A 22,425-nucleotide genomic window follows, 5' to 3' on the forward strand; every position below is an offset into this window, starting at 1 on the left:
GCCCACTGCTGACCATGGCACCTGCAGACCAAACACGACCCGCAGCCGATGGGAGCCAGCAGGAACGGGGCCAAGAAACCAGTTCCAAACCTTTTGCCTAGAGCGGGGCCTGGGTGGGGGGCCTCCTACGTGGCCAGCTTGTCCGAGAAAGCCCACCTCTACCCCCCGTGTAGGCATGGGGCTTCTGGTGGGAGGAGGGCTGGCAGAAAGAGCAGGAGGCCAGGACTCAGCAGCCACGGGGAGGCTCCCAGCAGATGCCACACGAATCTCTCAGACGCCACTGGAAAACCAGCTGCAACACTTGTACCCGTGGTGTGGGCTCTGCTGGGGTTTCCGACCAAGCTGACGCTCGCACGAGCCTCGCGGAGGGCCGGGGGCCTGCACTCCGGGCCCCCAGATCCACAGGTGCTGAGGCCGAGCCGCAAAGCTCCCAGAGAGCGCTCAGTGGATAAAACAGCCCCCACCCCCGATGGGCCCACCTTCCGTCTGCCTGTAGGAGGGAGGTGTCCTGGATAAGAGCTTCGGACAACAAAGATTGTTTGCGGAACGAAAAGGCGATTTTCCAGTGTTCAGGACATAACATCTGTTTTCAGAATTCTTCCCACAGAAATTTCCCGCTGAAGGTCAGGAGGCCGAGACGCGACTCTGACCTCGCCTCTGCCCTCTGCTGATGTGATTTTTCCTCCGAGCCCTCCAGCGCCTGCACCGCGCGGGACATTGTTTGTGGGACGCTCAGATCCGGCTGTGGCTTCCCAGCCTGCGGGGTCCCAGGGGTGGGCCCTGGCCATCCGTGTGCTCGCCCCCGCATCGCCTGGGCTGCACGACATCCAGGCCCCAGACCAGAAATAACTTCCTCCAAGAGCAGAGGCCGCAGCCAAGGAAGCGGAGCCCCCATCAGCCCCAAGTAGCCTTTTTCATGAAACAGACGCAGGGTCCCTGTGCCCAGGAGGCAGGCCCAGTGGGGCCCAAAGACCACAGCCTGTCAGCAGAGCGTGTGAAATCAGGGCAGACGAGGTGGGCGTCAGCAGGCCTCACCCACCAACACTGTGCCCAAAAGCCAGCGAGGGGGCAGTCCCCCCAGCTGACGCTGCTGGGCCAGAGCAGGTGGGACTCCCTGTCAGCAGCCCCAGCCTCCTGGCATCTTGCACACAAGGGCCGCATGCGCTGGAGACGAGCCAGAGGCCTGGCAGCTCCCTGGCCAACGCCACGTCCAGAAGAGGTGCCCCTCCGCTCGGAACAGCTGGAGGCCCCCAAAGCCAGGAAACCGGCGGCTTTAGGCGCAGGCCTTGCGGACAGAGTGCAGCGGGGGGGGGGGTCTCACCGGACGCCTTGCACCACGTCCACCCAAGGGGAACGGCGATGGGGGCAACAGGTCAGCAGGCCTGAATGCCCACCGGGACACAGAAGCTTCCAGAACGTTCCTCTACATATCCACAGAAGCCCAAGGAAGCTCCCAATGTCCCTTTCACTGTGAGGTGGGGGTAAGAACACACGGAGAAGCCATGAGGCAGACACACTCCCTCTGCCTCGCGTCACCCCACCACCTCCCGGGCCAGGCCTCTTCCACTGGCTCCGCGGGGCCCGGCACCAGCTGGCCCTCCGCCCGCCTGTCTGCACAGCTCCCGGGCAGCCGACCCAGCACACAGTAGGACAGCCTGCCCCGTGCAGACCCCCGCCCCTCATCCTCGGCCGCCAGGAGCCCCTCAGCTCTGGAAATCTAGCCCCTCCTGGGGGCTCGGCAGGGTCCCGCGCCACCGGGGCTATTTGCTCGGGGCTGTCCCACACGGAGCCCACGGCCACCCCCGGGGCACGCCGCTGAGCGCACACACGCCAGGCAGCATCCGGCGACTGAGCCCACGGGGGGCGCCTTGGCCAGGCCCCGGCCTGCCTGCCTGGCTCCCCTCCCAGCTCCCCTCCCAGCCGCTGACCCCGCCTGCCCGGGACCACCCCCACCCCCCCACCACAGGGACAGAGCGGGGTGAGCGGCTCTGGTTTTGCCACAGAGCGAGGGAGCGGGCAGCAAAACCAGGCTCAGCCACGGGAGGCTGCGGCCCCACCCGGGTCGGTGCTCATTCCCGGGCCACGACCAGGCGCACGCAGCTGACATCCCAGCCCCCTCGGGCCCGGCCCGCCCCCGGCTGCCCCAAGCAGTCTCTCTCAGTGCTGCCATCGCACATTCTAACGGGCGCATCCCCTGCGGCAGAGGCCCTGAAGCCAACCAGCGCCCGGCGGCACCGGCTCTCGTCCCGGACACCGCGGTGCGCCCCGGCAGGGACAGCCCGGCCCGAGGCACTGCGTGCTCGGCCGACCTCTGCAAGCGACTCGTGGTGGGAGGCGCTGAGTGCGTGACACGACCGGGACGCGAGGGGCGGGTTTGCCCGACTGCCAGCACCACCCCCCGGAGGGACCCCGACACGCACACACAGTGCCACCTCCCTCGGTTCGAGCGGCCGACTCCACCGCGGACGGCGAGGGGACGGCCCGCTGCCCCGCCCGGGAGCGGCTGCACGTGGTACCTGTGACGTCCAGCTCCCCCTCCAGGCTCTGCATGTAGAGTGGGCACTTCTGCTGGATGAAGTACAGCAGCTCCACCGAGTTAGACATCCAGAAGAGGATGTGCTGCAGGTCTGGAACCAGGCCGGCCATGGGGAAGCTGGCCAGGGAGATGGGCTCCTGGCTGCCGAGACAGAGGACCCAGAGTTACTCCTGGACGGTCCCCCGGGAGGCCGGATGCAGCACTTGGCACATGAGGACGTCCCAGTGGGACACCGTATGGGACACCACCAACCCCACCGAGGCCAGGCTGGGAAGGGGGTACACAGACAAGCCGTGGGACACGACAGGCCGGAAGCACGTGCCCTCCACGCGGCACAGGAAGGACCGCCAGGGGCCACAGCCCTTGGCAAAGGGCTCTCGTAGACTGTTCTCACATCTTCCCTCTGGGACTGGGGTAACTAAGGAAGGAGCGCGGAGGAGAGCGTGTGCAAATGTGTGTGTGCCCCGGGAGGGAGCGGCCCCGGCCCGCGGAACGAGGAGCAGGAGTGTCCGTGTGTTATTTACGTTAACGTAATTAACGGAAAAACCAAACAGCAAACAAACTGTTGTGGGAGGCACACGGGCAAGATTAGCTAAGAACTAGGTGACCGTAGCAGGAAGGTGGTTTCGAGAGTCAGTGGACCAGACAGCAATCAGAGCATGGCACTGGAAGATTTAGGGTTAACCGATAGAAAACCAGAGGCTGCCCCTGAGATGGGCCTGGCGCCACCCGCACACGCTGTCCACACGGACTCCCCCACCAGGGCTGAACCTGTCGCTGCAGCTCGTTAAATCAGAAAGCTACCAGGCGCCAGGCCCGGGGCTGGCACCTTCCCGTCCCTCTGATCCCGGTTACAAGCCTGGGGGGCGGCCAGCTCGGCCAGGAGGTCCTCCAGAGGCCCTCCTCCCTCCCAGGCCAACACCTGGAGGCTCCGTGCTCCCTATCTAGGGGACAATGGCGACGTCAGGGCCATCCGCCCCCAGCGTCCAGCAGGCTCCGGCCAAGCCCAGACCCACCCCGGCCCCCTCTCCTCGCCTCTGGTCTCCTGTGCGCCAGCCCCTGGGATGCAGGACCTCGTTCCTGTGAGCTCCGGCACCGTCCTGAGCCACCTCTCCAGAAGTCTGGGGTGCATGTGGCGAGGCTGTGCTCAGCTCTGGGAATTCCGCAATTTCAAGCATCAACGGCCGGTCTTCTGGGCACGATCCCCCATCTCGTCATACCCGCTCGGCGGAGGCAGGTCGGCGGGCTGCACTGTGGCGGCCTCTGAGGATGCCCCTGAGCCCGGCGGCTGCAGCGGCCGGGACGCGGTCTCCGGTGCCGTCATGATCACGCCACCCAGACGTGACTCAGGTTTGTCTGAGGGGGACACCGGGCTGGCTGTCCAGCGGTCCCAGGGACCTCCTGCCCGAGCAGCATCACTGTTGGCGGATCGTGAGGGGCAGGCCAGGCGGCGGCAGGGCATCTGCGAGGACAGCGCTATCCCCGGGCCCGGCAAGGGCACAGGGCCCTTCGTCCTGCCTGGTGGGCGCCACAACAGTCAGGGACTCCCTGTCATTCGTGATGGTCACAGCCAGGGTCGCGGGGAAAGAGGACCACGGGAAAAGCCACGGGGGCCACAGGGGTGGCGGGCTTGTGAGGCAGCGTCGTCCCCGAGGCGGGGACCTCAGGCTCCGATGCGCACGTTCCTCTCGTGCCTGCGCTTTTGTTGTTCTCGCTGACGTAACTTCACCCCCGTCACCACAGCGTGACCCCTCTGTGCGCCCTGCTCCCGCGAGCGAGGGAAGGAGCTGGCCTCCGGCTGGGTCTCCTTGTTCTCACGGCGAGGTGGGTCTGCCGCCGCCCCCCGCTCGCCCTCCGGAGCCCCGAGTGCCGCTCCAAACCCGTCCCCCGCGCCCCCGCGCCCCACACGCGTGTGCGCTCGCAGGCCTGAAGAGGTGCATGTCAGTAAGAAGGGATTAATCTGGCTCTTCGGGGCCTAATTCCACTGTGTTTTCAACATCCACTGCCCTTCTCGATTTTACCCAGAACTCAAAGGGACAGACCGGCCTCTCCTGACAAATAAACCACCAGGTGTTGCCAGCTGGAGTTCCGGTGTCGACTCGCGGCGAGGTCCGTGCCGGGCACGCAGGCTGAGACAGCCACACACGGCAGCGCGGGCCAGCGGCGGCGGGGTCCGCCCCGTCCCTCCAGGTGAGCGCGAGTCCCTCCACGGAAGCAACGATTCCATGGACAGGACTTCCAAAACCAGACAAGTGGGATGACCTCACACAGCCAAGCTCCTGCACGGCAGAGGGAGCCATCAACTGAGTGAAAAAACGATCTACAGAGCAGGAGAAATATCTGCAAACCATCCATCCGAGAGGGGGCTAATTTCCAAAATCTATAAGGAACTCCTATAACTCAAAAGCAAAAAAACTAACAACCTGAATAAAAAACGGGTTAAACACCTGAAGAGACATTTTTCCAAAGAAGACCTCCAGATGGCCAACAGGCTCGTGAAAAGGTGCTCAGCATCACTAACCATCAGGTAAACGCAAACCAAAACCACGATGAGCGCTCACCTCACACCTGTTAGAATGGCCATCATCAAAACGACAAGAGATGACAAGTGTCGGTGAGGGTGTGGAGAAATCGGAAACCCTTGTGCACTGCTGGGGGGGATGCAAAAGGGTGCAGCCGCGGTGGAAAACAGGATGGACACTCCTCAAAAAATTACAAACAGCACTACCATATGACCCAGCAATTCCACGTCTGGGTATTTACCCAAAGGAATTGAAATCAGTATCTCCAGGAGATATTCGGGCCCCACACGTTCCGTGCCACACGCTTCGCAATACAGAAGATGTGCGGTCACACTAAATGTCCACGGATGGCGGAAAGGATAAAAAAAATCTGGTATATAATACAATGGAATGTTATTCAGCCTTTAAAATCAAGGAAATCCTACAATATGCTATGACACAAATGAACCCTGAAGATGTTATGCTAAGCGAAATAAGCCAATCACAGAAGGAAAAATATCACATGATGCTGCTGAGATATCTAAGACAGTCCAACTCATGGCCTCGGAGGGCAGAACGGTGGCTGCCAGGGGACTGGGCTGGGGAGGGAGAGACCGGAAATTGCTAATATACACTTCAAAATTTAAAAGGGTGGTTCTTTGGGCACCTGGGTGGCTCAGTCGTTAAGCGTCTGCCTTCGACTCAGGTCATGATCTCAGGGTCCTGGGATCAAGCCCCGCATCGGACTCCCTGCTCAGCGGGGAGTCTGCTTCTCCCTCTCCTTCTCCTCCCCTGCTTGTGCACTCTCTCTCTGTCAAATAATAAAATCTTAATAAAAATAAAAAAAATAAAAGGGTGGTTCTCATGTTAAGTGTTTTTTATCACAATAAAATAAATAAAAATAAATCAAATCAAATCAATGACTGCTCTGATACAAATTTTTTAAAATCTATTTGGGAAGCATACGGGAGAGAAATTATTACCGAAAACAAAATTGAATGCATTTTGCTAATAAAAACTAAATTTTAAGAAGTCCAAAAGATGTTTAAAATAACTCATGAATCAATTTAATCAAGTTAAAATAGAAATTATGCAAGAATAAGGAAATAATAAAGAGGTTGATGGATCAGAAATCAAAGAAAAAGTAAGCAGAAACAACAATATTGGTCCTTTTAAACAGATGACAACAGACAAATCCCTGAGAAGATAAATCAAAGGAAGGTAAGAGGAAAGATATAAACCCAACAGGAACTAAATACCTGAGAGATGAAAACAGTCCCAAGAGAAAATAAGGAACAATTTTATTCCAGTAACTTCGAGAACGAAAGCTGAAGTCACTGAAATCAACACAAGCGAGGCTGAAAACCAGATACACCAATAATCACTGAAGAAATGGGACGGGCCAACCCAGGGGCCGCCTGAGACCTCGCCTCAAACAACCTGACACGGGGAACCAGTAACAGACCAGGCGGCCCAGTTCAGCTTCTGTGAACCTTGCTATTAAAGTCAGACCAGGACAATGGGGAAGAAAATCCTGGATCAATTTGACGTATGAATTCAGATGAGGAAATGCTAATTAAAATGCCCACAAAAATCAGTATGCTACAACAATCAGGAGCCACGAAGGGCTTAATCCCAGGGATTGGGCCGTGGATCAGAAGACCTGCTTGCGCAGCGCCCGCACTCACGGACTCGGGGGAAAGGTGTGAGGATCACAGATGCACAAAAAGCACGCGGTGAAAGGCACCAGCCGACCGCAATTTGACAAGAAGCACAGCACACGAGGATCCGAAGCCTGCGGGGCACAATGTTCATAATGTGAAGTTCGGGTGTGGATTCTTGGGTGATTGACATAGTCTGTGCTTTTCCACGTTGGAAGTAATTCAAAAATTGTTTTAAAAAGAGGAGAAAGGGAGCATTCCCTGGGGACGGACCCAGGATTGTTTTTAGGCCCTAACGACACAAGTTCTAGAACACAGACCAGGCAGGAGCTGCTGGGGGGAAGGCCTCGGTTTCCCCGGTGAGCAGGCACTTAGGAGGAGGAGAGGTACTTAGGGCGAGGCCTGCGTGAACTCCTAAAACCTCAGCTCCATCCCCTCCAGGCCCCAAGAAAGCCCTGGAAGCCCGCTGTCCCCCAAGCTGGGGGGGGGGGGCAGGGGTGAGGCAGTCACAGCTGCCCCTGGGCCCCCAAGGCTAGCGCCCTCACACGGAAAACCTAGCAGGCCGAGGCCCGTGCTGTTCTCTCCACCTCGGGCAGGCCGTCCGCCACCCTCTGAGGGGCCTGGTCTATACTAAGCTCTGCCCTGGTGAGCCGGGCGGCAGAGCCTCAGCCTCCCCCTGCAGCCTCGTGCCTCGGAAGCACATCACTCATCAGCAAACCCTTCCCCAGATGCCACTCTGACTTCCTGACGTCAACAGGAGCCAGAGAGCACGCACTTGTGAGTGGCAAGAATTGTGCACTCAACTTCCAGCCCGGGTGGGACAGCTGGGTGACTGCAAATCTACGCTGCTCCTGACCCAGGCTTCCATCCCTGCCGGCGAAGGGGGGCAGTGACGAGTCCTCCTTACCCCGTGCGGGACCACGGAGGACACATATGCGCATGTGGTGACAGCGTGCTTCCAGAAACCAGCAGCAGACACAGGAGCCGAGCAGACCATGGACCCAGCTGCGACGTAATGTCCTGCGTGGCCCCCCGCCAACGGCGACAGGCAGGGACCACCCCCTGACCATGGCATCTTGGGTGCTACCACACACGCACATTCCAGAAGTGGGGCGGCTGAGCTGTGGGCTTCACCCACATGCACACTCGGTCATATCGTGGGCGCTCTGCCGGGTGCTTTGTCTGCTCGGCATTGTTCTCAGATTCTGCCACGTGGACGAAGCACACAGTGTGATCGTGCTCACTGTCGCCAAGTGTCCACTGCACAAATACATGGCACGCTGCCACGGGGCATGTGGGTTGTTCCGACCTGCGCTTACGGACAAGGACTTAAGAGCACGCCGCCTGCCCCCCACCCCGTGTGCCGGCGTCTCTCCGCGGGGCCCCCTGGGACTGTACTTCTTGGTGGCGGCATGGGCACGTCTTTCTGGTTAGAGCCAAACAGCTTCCCAAGTCCCAGCAGCGTCAACGGTGCTTTCTATGAAAACGGACGTGGGCGAACGGATATGGACTGCCCTAGCTCAAAGTCGGGAGTCGTACATTCTCCCAAAGAGGCAGGCTCACTTTAGCACAATCATTAGGAGAAGCGAAGGCAGGACGAGGCTCATGGGCACCCTGGAAAAACTCCCCAAACCCAGCGCTTCCCAGGGGGCCGAGCACAGAAACGGAAACAGCCACTCGGAGACAGAAGGACAGCGCGACAGAAGCCCAGAGCTGACCCCAGAGGCGTCTGGGGGGTCCCCCGGGGTCTTGGCCCCATGGGGAGGTGGTCTCCCAGGGAACTAGGGGCCTAAGGGGGGCCATACTTACAGCTGCGCCTGCTTCTCCGCCAGTTCTTTGGTTTTCTCCTACAATTATAAAGACAAAAAAGCAAACATGAGAAAAAAACAGGATACCACAGGATATGCTCAATGAGAACACCACTAAATCCACGGTACACCGTCCACATAAAAACCACAGCACTGTTGTTGCAGACATCCTGTACCGTGCGGGCTGTTTACGCGAAGCGAGGCTGGGAAGGATAATTTTCCGTTCCGTTCCTGAGTATGACCTGCATACTTCCGGCAACAGACACGATTTACACCCAGCTCGCTGACATGACCACCGGCGCGTTAAGAAATAGTAAAGCAGGTCAAACATTTTACAAACACCAGAACGAGGTCTCGACTAACACTCATACGGTTAAGCTTCAAACATACGCTTTCCAACGTCAGCCGCCAGGACAACGAGTACATGGGTGTGTGCTTGCGTATTTACAAGTGCAGTTAAACATCCTGGCAGGACGCGGGCTTAGCCAACATTTTCTGTCTCTTTTAATCAAGAAATGGTTCTCGCTTTAGTAGCAGGTTGTTATCTGGCTAAGCAGAGCCCCAGTGGCTGCCTCCGTTACTCGTTCTAGGATCTTCCCCTAGTGAGTAGGACAGAGAGCGCTTGATGCCCAACAGACAGACAAATGAAACATCTGGGGCTCTCGACAGACCAGGGCTGAAGCTCGTGAACAGCACAGGGCGAAGCACGTGGGGAAGCACGCAGGGGATGGCCTGGATCCAGACTCCTCTATTTCTGAGCTCCAGACCTTGGATGAGCTTGTTCACCCCGACAAGCTTCGGTTTCCCCAGCTGGGACGTGGGGTACGGCACCTGCATCACAGCATCTGACTCACTAGGAAGTGTCTGGCCCAGAGCAGACTTAGGATGGGACGGTGGTCTATGCAGACAGTCACCGCGGGCCCCGGTGTGGTCAGGCTCCGCACGGCATGGACTTCAGCTGGCCGGTGCACAGACCACACGAGGAAAGTGACCACACCAGGACAGTCCCAACATCAATCCTCACGGAAACCCTGGGAGGTGGGCTCGGACGCCCGCGATGCACATGGGTAACTTACACAAACCTCTGGACATGACAGCCCATGTTGGCTTTTGCTTTTAAAAGGTTTCGAACATTTTAAATGCGATTTTAATCTGAGGACTCTATCCAGTTTCTACAATCTATGCAGTTTACAGGCCGAGATGAAGGGGCGTCTCTTGGAGGGCCTGCATGTAACTACCAGCCATGCTCTGGGTCCCCGGGGAGTCCAGTCGCTGGGGGGGTGGGGGGGGCGGCGAGGGCTGGACCCAGGCAGCCAGCAGCATGCTTGCCCCGGCCCTGCAGGGACAGGCCGGCGGTGCCCCCAGGGGAATGGCCCGGAGCCATTTCTGGGAGGGGAGGGGAGCCGCTGGTATGCGGGGTGGAGCCCAGGGGCACTAGCCGACACCTGACAGCACGCAGGCGGGCCCCGCAGCAAGGCCCAAGCACGCGTGGTGCCGTGCTCTAGAGACCCCCATGGAGGAAAGGGTTTCCACGTACAGAAGTCAGCCAGTCCTGTGCCCCCACCGCCGAGCTGACGAGGGCTCCACACCGAGGGCTGGCAGAAGCCCAACCTGCTCCTGGCAGAAAGCACGGGGCTCCAGGCCATGTCACGGCTGGGCTGGGCCTTGGGGAGGGACACGGGACCAGAGCTGCCGATGCCACGGCCGACCGCTCGAGGATACAGTGCCACATAGGACACCCCGGGCTCCCCGGGTGTGCACAGGCAGGGCAGGCGGCCCTCGGAGAGGAGGGACTCCTGACCTCCCCCCCCAGGGGGCCCCCGCCCCCCCCCCCCGCCCCCCGCCGCAGCGCCCGGCATCCCGGTGACTGACCCAGACCGTCTCTCGGATCGCCTTAGCTATCTTGAGCAGGAGCTGCCCAAACGAGCCAGGCTCCAGGCGGGTGGCCGAGTGCTGGACGCAGAGGCAGAGGAGGAAGGCGGGCGCCAGCTTGTGGTCATCACCGCTGGGCTCGATCAGGGTCAGGATGCGCTGCAGCAGTGCATCCTCCACTTCGGGCTCGAACTCCAGGCGCAGCAGCCTCGGCCGCGGCAGGGCGGCCCGCGCGGAGCCAGAGGTGGAGGCGCCCCGGGCCCGGAGCAGGGCGCCACACATCCTGCAGCCCCGCGGCACGGCGCTCAGTCGGGCCAGGGCCTGGGCAGGCAGGGGCTGGGCCTGCACCGGGTCCTTGAACAGCAGCAGGTAGTAGAGGCCGAGGGACAGCAGGTCCCCGTGGCGCAGCACCACCGCCCGGCCCCCCACCTCCGAGAAGTTGACGGAGACGGGCGCCCCGGGGATGGGCTCCAGGACCAGCCCGCTCCCCGCCTGCTCTGGGCCTGGGGGCTGGTGCCTGCGGATGGTGCAGTGCAAGGGCAGGATGTCAGGGGCCGAGAGGCTGACGCTGGGCTTGCTGGAAGGGGTCCTCTGGCCCACCGTGTGCTGCTCCCGGTTCAGCAGGTACACCAGGCTGTCCTGAAATGCAAAGTCCAGGCCTCAGGGGCAGGGCAGCACCTCGGGCAAATCCATCAGTGGGAAGAAATGAAAGGGTGTCCCCGTCTCTGGTCACCTAAGCCACGTGGCCAGGACCGCCATCCTGGGCCAGCCCTGCCCTGGAGCCCTTCCTCACCTGCTGCTGGCCCCCAGCCTGCCGCACGTTGGGCACCCACCCTGTCCCCAGGGGTGGAGGCTTCCCAGAGCAGCCTCGGGGGCACACCAGACACCCAGGGATGACTCTAGCTTGGACACAACAGAGGCCAGACAAGGGCCGCGCTGGGCACAGACCCTGGTTCACAGGCACCCCCAGCCCCGCCGGTGATCTGTGACACGCCGTGCGCAAGCATCTCCTCTGTGGCTCCCGCTGACCAAGGGCAGATGCCTCCTCGTGAGACAGAATAGGGACAGGACTCCAGCCTCTCCCAAAACCCTAATGCGATGCAACGATTCCATAAAGAGAAAGCTTCCTACAAGAAAACTCCGGAGCCTGCATTTCTGGAGCAATAGGTCTTAGGAGCGCATAAAACAGGATGTCAACCGAAAGCAGCGAGTCAGCGCGGGGCAGAACCCGTGAGATCCAGGCCACACCCGTCTCACCAGCTTGGACCCCAACACTGGCCTCCGAGCGTGCGCCGTGACCACCGGGAGCCCTCAACTTACCTCTCCCTCATTGAAATGCTAAAACGCACACCCAGGAGTGGGGATTTAACACGCTACTGAGACATGCAATGAATGGAAAAGCACGCTGAGTACGCAAGTGCCAAGAAAACCCTCACCTCTACTCCTCTGCCCACCTGGTTCTTGAAGAAACCCTCCCGACCTCCCCACGGAGAGTCCGCCTGAGGACGCCTGCCCTTGCGCTGTTGCCCTTGGGCTGGAGCATAGGCCCCGGTAAAGCCTCGCCTGGAACCCTCGGCTGGCCTCGTGTCGATTCCTACGGCGTGCAGGCCCCCCGCCGGGCTCGGTATGGCGAAGACCCGAGCACCGGAAGCCGCGGGGCCGCACAGCGTGCAGCGACCGAGGGAGCTCAGCAAGTCGGCATGAACAGGTGAGCAGGGAAGGAAGCTGCGCTCCTCCAGCCAAGGGCCCCGACAGGAGTGGTGGGAAGTGCTGGCCTCCTCAGACAAGGCTTCCCGCAGCGCACGTGAGGCCATGTGCCGCAGGAGTCCGCCCAGCACCCACCATCTGGGCAAGGGGGCGGACCTGTGTCGGGGTCCCCAAAGCCAGGGCACGGCATGGCCCCAGGCACCATCTGGAAAGTGGCAGACCGTTCTTTGAGAAGGAACCTGGTATCGGGTGAGCCCCCTCCCCACCACCTCCTCCTGTAGCCTGGACGGAGAATGCTCTGGAAACAAAGCACAGGGGAGGCCTCCACTTCCTCCAGAATCTGGGACGGCCCCGCACGGTGGTCCGCACCACCCCGTTTCTGCAGCCTCATCGTCATCAGAGCGCCTGGCCGCAGGAGCTCAGGGCTGACTTAGCTAGCGCCAGGAGGAGGCCTTCTAGCCTGAGAACTTCCCGCCGGCTCCCGGGGGGCAGGGGGCGCGGGGCCTCGGGGAGGGGGCTCACGTGCTGGGGGCTGTAGCCTTGTAGGAGCAGCAGGTGGGGCGACTCGTAGAGGGAGAAGCGCATGGTGTCCTGGCCGCGCTCCTCGGGGCCCTGGGCCGTGGCCGAGCTCAGGCTGCTCTCGCTGATGGTGCGGCGTAGCTGGGGTGGGGGGGGGCTCCGGGCAGCCCCCGAAGCCAGGGCTGGGGTTCCCTTGGCACGGTGCCGCTGCAGCCTCCGGGCTTGGGCGTTGATCCCTGAAACAGAAGCAACACGGGGTAAGCAGTCAGAGCCTGACTGAGGCCCACCTCCGGGCGCTTCTGAATTCAGATCGCAGGGACCCACTTGTAACACCGGGCAGTTTGGCCAACAGCTGTGGAGAAGCGCGCAGGACTCCACCCTTGAGCCCATCCTGGCAAGGCCAGGGCCCCTCTGGGCTCCCCCTGAAAAGCAGGCAGCCCGGCCAGGCCGTGTCCCGAGGCTGCTTACAGGAGCCCATGACCCACCCACCCAACCAGCCACAGCACAGCCCCTCCCCTCCAGACGCCAAACCCACGGCAGCATCGACTTCTGCCAGGTCACCGTGCCAGGGGGTCCTGCGTGTCGCTGCCCTGTCCCCCGAGCCCTGCCGGCCCACCAGCGTGTACGTGCGTGCGTGCCTGTGGGGGGGGGGGGACAGCGCGTGTGCGCACGTACATGAGTGCATGCTGAGATTAGGTGAGACGAGAACTATGCACGGTCCCCCTGCCCCCCCATTTACAAGGAGGAAGGGGTCCTGGGCCGGGTGGTGTGTCTAGGACAGCACGGCTGCTCCTTCCCGCGGCCGCCCCCGCCACGGCCAGGTCAGAACACACACACACGCACGCAAACATGCACACAGACACGCACACGCGTGCACATGTGCCCCCCCATGAAAGAGTCCGATACATCCAGGAAGTGGTCTTTTAAACAGAGGCTGCCGGAAAGCCGAGAAGCCAGATGGAGCCAGGAGGCCAGTCTCCTGTCACTGTCAGGGCTGACCCTGCGTTTGCTTTCTGAGCCCTCTGCCGACCCCCCTCTGCACAGCCTCCATCCCCCCACCTGCAGCCTCCCTTCCCACAGCCATTCCACCCGGACCGGACAGAGCCGGAGGAAGGGAGGCCGGCTAGCCGGAGCGAGGCTGCTGCCTTACCTGAGCCCGGCGCTTGCAGGAGGAAGCCAGCTCGTCCGCAGCCCGCGGGAGGCCGGGATGCAGGAGGCCAGGCGGGCGGAGGAGCGGCAGAGCGAGGCTGTCTGCCCGGCGCCCGCTGCTCCCCGCCTGCCGCAGAGCCGGCCAGAGGCTGGCAGTCTAGGGCAGGGGGGAGGTAGGGCGGGGAAGCAGGGGCGTGGGGGAAGGGAGCAGCTGGGGCCAGGGGGCAGGCGGGGATGGGGAGAGCAGGCAGGAGGAGGCTGCAGGCACAGGGAGGAAAGGAGGGGAGCAGGCAGGAGGGAGCAGGTGGAAGGAGGAAGTGGGGGACAGTCAGGGGCTGCCCGGGGCTGCAGGAGGGGCAGAAGGAAGTGTGGGCCAGGCGGGGCCAGGAGGGGTGGGGGGAAGGCAGGGGAGCAGGCAGGGGCTGGTGGGGCAGATGGAAGCCAGCCTCCCGCCCCCCCCAATGCCCTGTCCCACGTGCTACTCTTAAGGATGACAGACCCCAGGACTTGGAGCAGCCCTGCGTGACCATGGGGCTATCCCTGAAAGAAGAAACGTTAAAAAACCAGTCCAAAATGAAGTTCTAGCCCCAAAGCTTTCCCTCCATCTAGGACAGAGCCATAGGACAGGATGAACCTCAGAACGACCCTCCAGAAGTCCAGAGCCTGAGAAGGTGGTCCTTTCCTCTTAGATTCCCAGGGGTGCCCAGCGGCCCCCCAGATGAGTCCTGAGACCAACACCAGTGTCCCCTGGACTGCAGCCACACAGGGGAGCTCCCCGCCGACTGGACGCCTCTGCAGTTGGGCTCCTACCCCCTCCCCCGCCCCCCGGCGGACGGCCCTCCCAGTGTCCAGAGCCGGCTTCTCTGACCCCGCTGTGGAAAGCAATGGTTCGCACCCTGCCCGCGCTCAGACCCTCTGGGGGAGTTTTAAATACTGCAGCTTGGTCTGGCTCCCAGGTCTCCCTCCTGGGTCCCGGGGCGGTCAGTGAGCACTGACGGGCCAGTGATACAGGGGCCGTCAAAGGCACGCGCCACGGGCCGCACGGCTCGGCTGCACACAAACATGCCCACAGCGCCCGTGGACACGAGCCTGACGCGGCCCCGCGCACGCCCTGCCCGCGGCACAGCCAGGAGGACCCTCACGCACGTGTGGACACCCCTGCGAGGACACTGAATGGGCCACAGGACCCTCTGGGGGAACTGTGGTCACAGGATGAAGACGCTGCAGGGGGAAAAGCGGGGTCAAGTGTGCACCCAGAGGTGGGTGGAGAAAGCAGACTGGAGCATGACACGTAAGGAAGGAGACCTCTCTCTACATGCTTCAAAAGCACAGAAAACATCCACGCGTGTTGCTCACGGGTTACCTATATGCGCGTGGAAAGCTATTTTTAAAAAACGGATAGAAAAGACGCACAGCAGACTGAAGAAGTGGCTGCCTCCCAGCGGGGACGGCACGGAGTCTGGGGCCGTACATGATGTAACGGACTATAGCTCGCACGACATATGCAATGCCCCAGAACGCATCTTTATATATAACTGTATACAGACAGTGTTTTATTTAAGAAAACTCTAAATCAATATGATACAAAAATGTTAGGTCAATCCTGGGAGGAAGGTACGGGTGTCAGTTACATTATTCTTTATACTTTTACTTCTTTAAACTTTCTTAAAGTAAAAATCCTACACACCTTGCAGGCCTCCCCCAGGCACGTGACCCGCCTGACGCGGCTGCCGGAGATGCACCCCAGCCCCGTGCCCAGGGAGCGGCTCAGAGGAGGATCTGTGGCTTCCAGAGGGCTTATAAGGACAGCCACCTTCCCTGCTGACATCTGATTTTCCTTCAGCTTTGCCGTCATCAGATCCATGCATCTGAGCACCCCGCAAAACCAGGACAGATCTGCCAAACTCGGAAACACCGTTCTCCGTTCTGGGTGGAGGATGCCAGGTGGCACCCAGCTGGACAGAATCCTGGCCAGACGTACCCCAGAAACCTTCAAAGGCATGGCACGTGCCAGTGGCCTGCACAGCACAGGCGTTTTCAGGGCACTTGGCCCCCAGGGCCCGGGCCACCTGTGCTGTGGCTAAGGAGCAGAGAGCAAGGGCTGGGGGCACGCGGGGGGCGGGGAGGTGGTGGCGGAGTCAGGAGCCTAAAGGTGGAGTCTCTGCCTGCCCCCTCTCCCCACCGAATGGGGATTTCATTCACAAGGGGGAGACTGGACTGGGAATCACTGTTCTTCAGCAAAGGAGTTCTAATGAAATAAAAGGGCCACAGGGTCCACACCTTCCACAGCACAGAGACTCTAGGTGGAAAGCTATTCATCCTACAAAGAGCGTCAGGCCTTGCTCGTGGGTGAAGTGGGTGGAGATGTGCTCCAAGGCTGGGAGGCCGGAATAAGCCCACTCTCCCATCACAACCACTCCCCCCCACCATGGGCCGGATGTGCTGATCCCACACATTTTCCTGCCATGTTGTGACTGAGCTCAGTGGGGCCAGAGGCTCTGGCCTGATTCTATAGGTCTGAGGGACACCCAGGAATCTGTACTTTGTAAAAGCACCCAGAAGGTTCTGGAACACAGCAGACAGGCATAGGAACTCCTGCTGGGCCACTCTCCCTCCTTCGTCCCCAGACAAAGCCCTAACTATAGAAATGCACCAAGCACTTGGTAAACTTACTTGAGCACCTACCAATTTAACTTGAGTTTTGGATTTCTAATTCTTTTCTCTAGATAAGTGTTTGTCAGCTCCTAGAAAGGTGGCAGATATGGGGCTCCCCACTCCACCCTGACATATCAGCTCTGGTGGAAAAGCAGAAACACACCCAGCAGAGGAGTGAAAGCAGGGGTCTGGGTAATCAGAACCTGGAGAGGCCTCTGTGCTTCCCCAGGGCACACACAGGACCCACCTTGTCCTGTTCCCACCCATAGACACACACAGCACCCACCTTGTCCTGTTCACAACCAAGGACACACGGGACCCACCTTGTCGTGTTCCCACCGAGGACACACGCGGGACCCACCTTGTTGTGTCCACAACCAAGGACACACACACAGGACCCACCATGCCACCTAACACTTGCTAAAACACACAGGCACCAGACCCAGAAGCAAAATATTTCTTTCCACATTTTTTTTTAAAGATTTTTTATTTATTTATTTGACACAGAGAGAGAGTTAGCAAGAGCAGGAACACAAGCGGGGGAGTGGGAGAGGGAGGAGCAGGCTTCCCGCAGAGCAGGGAGCCCCATGCGGGGCTCGATCCCAGGACCCTGGGATCATGACCCGAGCCAAAGGCAGATGCTTAATGACTGAGCCACCCAGGCGCCCCTTCTTTCCACATTTTAAGAGGATGACTGAACTCGAGGAGATGCAGGAGGCACACTCAGTCACAGGTGCTGATGGGTGCGCAGGGTCCACCCAGCCTGGCCCGAACTGTTTGCCTCTGACTCGGGAATTGGGCAGGGGCTCCTACTCTGCAGGTGTGACCATGATGGAGAGAGAGAGAGAGAATGGACGCGTTCACAGAAAGGAGCTCTGAGCCTTGTTCTCCCCGGCCCCTGGCTCTAGCTAGCCCCTCTCCTGCCCGGGGTGAAACCCCCCAGCGTGCAGCTCTGTGGGGCAGGGCTCCCTGGGTCCTCATCCCCTGCTCACACGTGGCGGGGTGACGCAGCCAGCCAGGCAGGGAAGGAAGGGGGGGTGACACGCTGGGCCACATGGCTCTTTGACGTGCAACCCCCCCTTCCCGCCACAACAGGCTGGTGAGATGTTCCCTCTGCTGGCAGAGAGGAGAGGACTCTGTCCATACCAGGGGTGGCAAAATTAATTTTGAAAACAGTGGGTAGCTGTCACCAGAGCTCCGGTCATGGGCTCAATGCTGGCTCCAGAACAGCACTGGAAAGAAAAACACAGCTCTTTCCTGAACGTCACTAAGTTCAGCACAATAAATTTAACCTGCAGGTTTTACCTCGGAATCCTGTTTGCTCTTCCCTCCGGGACTGTGAGCGTTTGAAACAATATGTACAACTGGGAAACTTTTGTGTTGCCTACCCCCATGGCCCAGGCCTCACGGATGTGGTTACCACTGGCTGTTGATGGGGCAACAAAATGGTCCTGCGTAAGGGAATTCCACTAAAATCGGGGGAATTACACTTTTTAAGTGATCCCTAATACCAGTTGGGGATACGCTGCTGAAATACAGCAGCTGCTGCAAAATGCAGAGGGAGGCTCAAGCAAGTCCTCTTGAACTAGAACGCCCTTTTCTACCTCAGCAAAGACACAGGATGGAGTTCTTGCTACCAAGCAGTCCTTGAAGTTAATTTTTTGTATTCGAAATACACAAAAAAGAACGACTAACCTACGGACAGTTTGGTGAGCACCCATCTACCGCATAGCCAGCCTTATTCTGGGCATTTTGCATTTAATTCCACTTCATTCTCACATTAAACCCTATAAAGGTTTAATACTGCAGGTGGACGGGAATATGTTAGCCTAGCTTATTAGGACCAGTCTGACTACTGGCAAAGAAAATTCTCAACAAAATGTATACTGAGCTCCCCTCTCCTATCAGGAACAGGACAAGGATGCCTGTGCCATGACCACTTCTACTCAACATTGCCCTGGAGGTTCTAGCCAGTACAATTAAGGCAGGAAAAACAAATGAAAGGTCTAAGAATTGAAAAGAAAGAAAGAAAATTATAACTATTTTGCAGACACTGTGATTGTGTTTGTAGAAATCGCAAAAGGATCTACAGACAAATTACTAGAATTAGCAAGGTGAGTAGACATGGTGAGTGGGCATATTCAATCACGTTTTCATACAGGAGAAACAATGGGAAAAGGATATGCAAAAGTAATGACACCACTTATAATCACATCAAGAAACACAAAACTACTACAGAATAAGTCTACCAAACGATGTGCAGACCACAACACTGAAAACTGCATGACACCATTGACAGAAATTAAAGGCCTAATGAATAGAAAGGTATATACCAAGTTGATGGAGTGTATGGATGTTAGTTCTCTCCAAACTGGTGCATAAGCTCAAGGCAATGCAATTGCAGACAGGGTCTCAGCAAGTGTGTGCGTGCATGCACGTGTGCATGGACAAGTGTGTGCGTGTGTGTGAGTGCATGCACGTGTGCATGGACAAGTGTGTGCGTGTGTGTGAGTGCATGCACAATCAAGTATGTGTGTGTATGCAAACTGGTAAGACGTATATGGCAATACAAAGGGTGAGGTAACCTTGGAGATCAATGACAATGCTGGAAGACTTGCACTACCAAGTAAGAGCCTCTTCTAAGCTACGGTAACAGAGAATGTGGCACTGGTATGCGGACCAACAGACAACTGGAACAGAAATGAGAGTCCTGGAACAGAATCTCACATCCATAGAAAGGATGGTCTTCTCAATGAATGATACTGGGTCAACTGAATCTCCATATGGAAAAAACAGGAATCATGACCCCTTCCTCACACCATCCACAAAAATTAACTCCAGATGGATTACAGATCTGGCCATGGAGGTAAAACAAGAAAGCATTCAGAGCACAGGCAAAGATCCTCATGGCATTGGGCACACAAAGATTTCTTACATGGGGGGAAGGCACTGCTCACAAAGGGAAGACTGCCCACGGATGCTTCTCAGTGCCCTGGGGAGGTTACAGAGACTGACAAGTACAGCCCTTCAAATATGATGCTTACATTGGTCAGAGAAACAAGAAAGTTTCTAGAGGGACCCTAAAAGAATGTTTCTTTTGTCCACCAAACTAAAACTCAGATACAAAATTTAACTGTGTGGTTTGCAGAACAACAGTGAAAACTGAATCCACAGCCTCACCAAGTTTCCTATGTGAAAGTTAAGGCACTGATTGGGAAAAAGAGGGACCCTAAACCTTGGAACAGGGAAATGAGGGTGGGCTCCAATGACGCTGAGAAGCTTGAACCGCTGATTCAATCTGAGCCTTACTTGCCAAGAGAAGCAGCCTGTCCTCCTGCATCTGAAAAGACTGGCCTTCCCTTGCTTCCAGAACCTACAATAACCTCACATGGGAGCCAAAAGAGGAGGCCTCCTTCCCTGAACACCCACTTCTACCCTTGTTAGCACCCCTCGGTGCCCCACTGAACCCACAGGCGCCAAGTTTCAGTGGAGACCAGAGCAAGAGGAAGACGGGCAGCAAGTCTGGGCTGCAAGCAAGCCACTCCGACCCTGGGGATCCAACAGCACTGGAAGAATCTGTGGCAAATAGGTCTGCAGTGTGGACCCTCTGGGGCCAACCTCAGGAGTTTGGAGCACACCTGCTTCTTTCCTTTTGAGAAACAACTCCTAACCCATTATTGAGTGGCACCTGAAGGTCTCATACCGGGACATTACAGGACCATTCGTGAACCTGAATTCCCCTCCCCATCTGGTGTGGTTTCTTCTTTCCTGACTGGCACAATAATTGTATTAAGAATTTCTCTTCAGAAGAATGTAGAGGCAAACTACAGATTAAGAGGAGATATTTGCAGTACATACATCACAAAAAGGACTCGTCTCCAAAATCAATATGAAAAAGGCAGAGGACCCAACAGAAAAGTAGATAAGGGCTTTGAACAGATACTGCAAAGTAAGAATATCCCAAATGGTTTTTTAACATAGGAAAATGTGGTTAACCTCATTAATCATCAGATTTACAAATTAAAACCACAAACCAATAGCACTGTACAACCGTGAGAATCGCTAAAATGGAAAAGACAGGCAGCACCAAGTATGAGAGAGAAAATGGAACAGTCAGAACTCTTACACACTGCTGGTGGGAGTAAAAACAGGCGCACACACTTAGGAAAAAAAGGTTTAGCAGCATCTCCTACAGCTGGACATACACACACCCACTGGCCCACTGACTCCACTCCTAGGTCTATACTTTTTTTTTTTAAGATTTTATTTAGTTTTTTGAGAGCAACAGAGAGAGCATGAGAGCGGGGAGGGCCACAGGGAGAAGCAGACTCCCCGCTGAGCAGGGAGCCCAACGTGGGGCTCGATCCCAGGACTCCAGGATCATGACCTGAGCTGAAGGCAGACACCCAACTGACTGAGCCACCCAGGCGCCCCCAGCAGCATTATTCCTATTGAGACCAAACTGGAAACAACCCAAGTGTCTGTCAACAAGAGAATAGCCTCATAAATTGAGGCGTATTCATAAAATGCAATATTGTACAGCAGTAATAATGAATGAACTCATCCCGAACCAACAAAATAAGTCTTTAAAATACAATATTAAGCAAAAAACAAACAAAAAACAAAAACAAGGCCAGACACAAAAAGGTATATATGATATGATTCTATTATGGGAAACACAAGAACAGGCAAAAGTGATCTTTGGTGTTGGAAGACAGTTGGGTCAGTGACTAACTGTCGGGAGGGACAATGCAGGAACCCACTAGAGTCCTGGTAATGTCCTATCTCTTGATCTGCGTACTTGCTTCACGGTACATTCACTTTTTGAAAATTCACTGAGCTGCACACTTATAATCTGTGCACTTTTCTGTTTGTATGCTATACTTCAGTGAAAAGTTTCCTTCCAAGAAAAGGAGCTCAGATGTTGAGACTACCATACACAAGATATAAAACTATACATACCCTGTTTGTTTTTATTTTTTTTTGAAGATTTTATTTATTTATTTGAGAGAGTGAGCAAGTGAGAGAGACAGCATGAGCAGGGGTAGGAGCAGAGGGAGAGGGGAGGGAGAAGCAGACTCCTTACTGAGCAAGGAACCCAATGTGGGACTCCATGCGAGGCTCGACCCCAGGACTTCGGGAATATGACCTGAGCCAAAGGCACACACTTAACCGACTGAGCCACTCAGGTGCTCCTACACTCAGCCTGTTTAAAGAAATAAAACACACTTTGAAATCTGTAGAGAACAATCAATTATAAACAGCAACACCAGGTTTGAAAAATAACCAATTAGAACCTCTAGAAATGAAAAATACAGTAACAGAAACTACAACTTCAGTGCAACATATCAGACCCAACAGAAAAGAGAATGGGTGAACTAAAAGACCAGTCAAAAGAAATTATCCAGGAAGTGGTGCAGAGACCGAAAGAAAGAGAAAATCTACAAGAGGGCTTACGAGATACGGAAGACAGAGAGAGAAGGTCTGACACGTGTTTAAAGACAGCTCCAAGAAGAGAGGAATAAGAATGGGGCAAGGTGATATTTGAAAAGAAAACAGCTGAGAATCTTCCAGGGCCGACCGAAGAATCCAGTGCACAGGTTTGTGAAGTCCAATAAAAGAAAGAAGAAAGACATCACAGGAAAACCACCGACTCGCCTCCCTTATGAATGGAGACGAAGAAGTCTCTAATAAGACACTGGCAAACCAAATCCAGCAACAGATAAAAAGGATGACACATCACCACCAAGTGGGACTTATCCCAGGCACACAAGGTAGATTTAACATACAAAAATCAGTAACTGTAATACACCAAATCCATAGACTAAGAGCCCAAACCCCGCGATCCTCTCAGCAGACACAGCACGGAGCTCAGGACACCAGGAACATCTGAGGAAGGGTCTCAGCAAATCCTCTTCCCAAAGACCCACACACTCAAAACAGGTGAAATGAAACTACCGTGTAGGACAAAACACAAGGCTGGTATCACTTAAAAGCAAGAAGGCGGGCGTGAGGAA

General features: G+C 57.0%; 1 protein-coding gene across 4 annotated transcripts in view; it reads right to left on the reverse strand.

The window, feature by feature from the left end:
* The window catches only part of RADIL (Rap associating with DIL domain), a 116,798-nt gene that overhangs the window by 10,399 nt on the left and 83,974 nt on the right, over positions 1-22,425 (reverse strand). For all 4 annotated transcript variants that reach the window (XM_032394247.1, XM_032394249.1, XM_032394244.1 and 1 more), the window contains 4 exons: positions 12,608-12,840; positions 10,379-11,017; positions 8,508-8,545; positions 2,517-2,677 (listed from right to left, as the gene is read on the reverse strand). In XM_032394247.1, coding sequence (XP_032250138.1) covers positions 2,517-2,677; positions 8,508-8,545; positions 10,379-11,017; positions 12,608-12,840 — 1,071 coding nt within the window. The remainder of the gene's footprint in view (positions 1-2,516; positions 2,678-8,507; positions 8,546-10,378; positions 11,018-12,607; positions 12,841-22,425) is intronic.

The sequence above is a fragment of the Phoca vitulina genome, unplaced genomic scaffold, assembly GCF_004348235.1.
Source record: "Phoca vitulina isolate PV1807 unplaced genomic scaffold, GSC_HSeal_1.0 scaffold79, whole genome shotgun sequence".
In the NCBI taxonomy this organism is placed as follows: domain Eukaryota; kingdom Metazoa; phylum Chordata; class Mammalia; order Carnivora; family Phocidae; genus Phoca; species Phoca vitulina.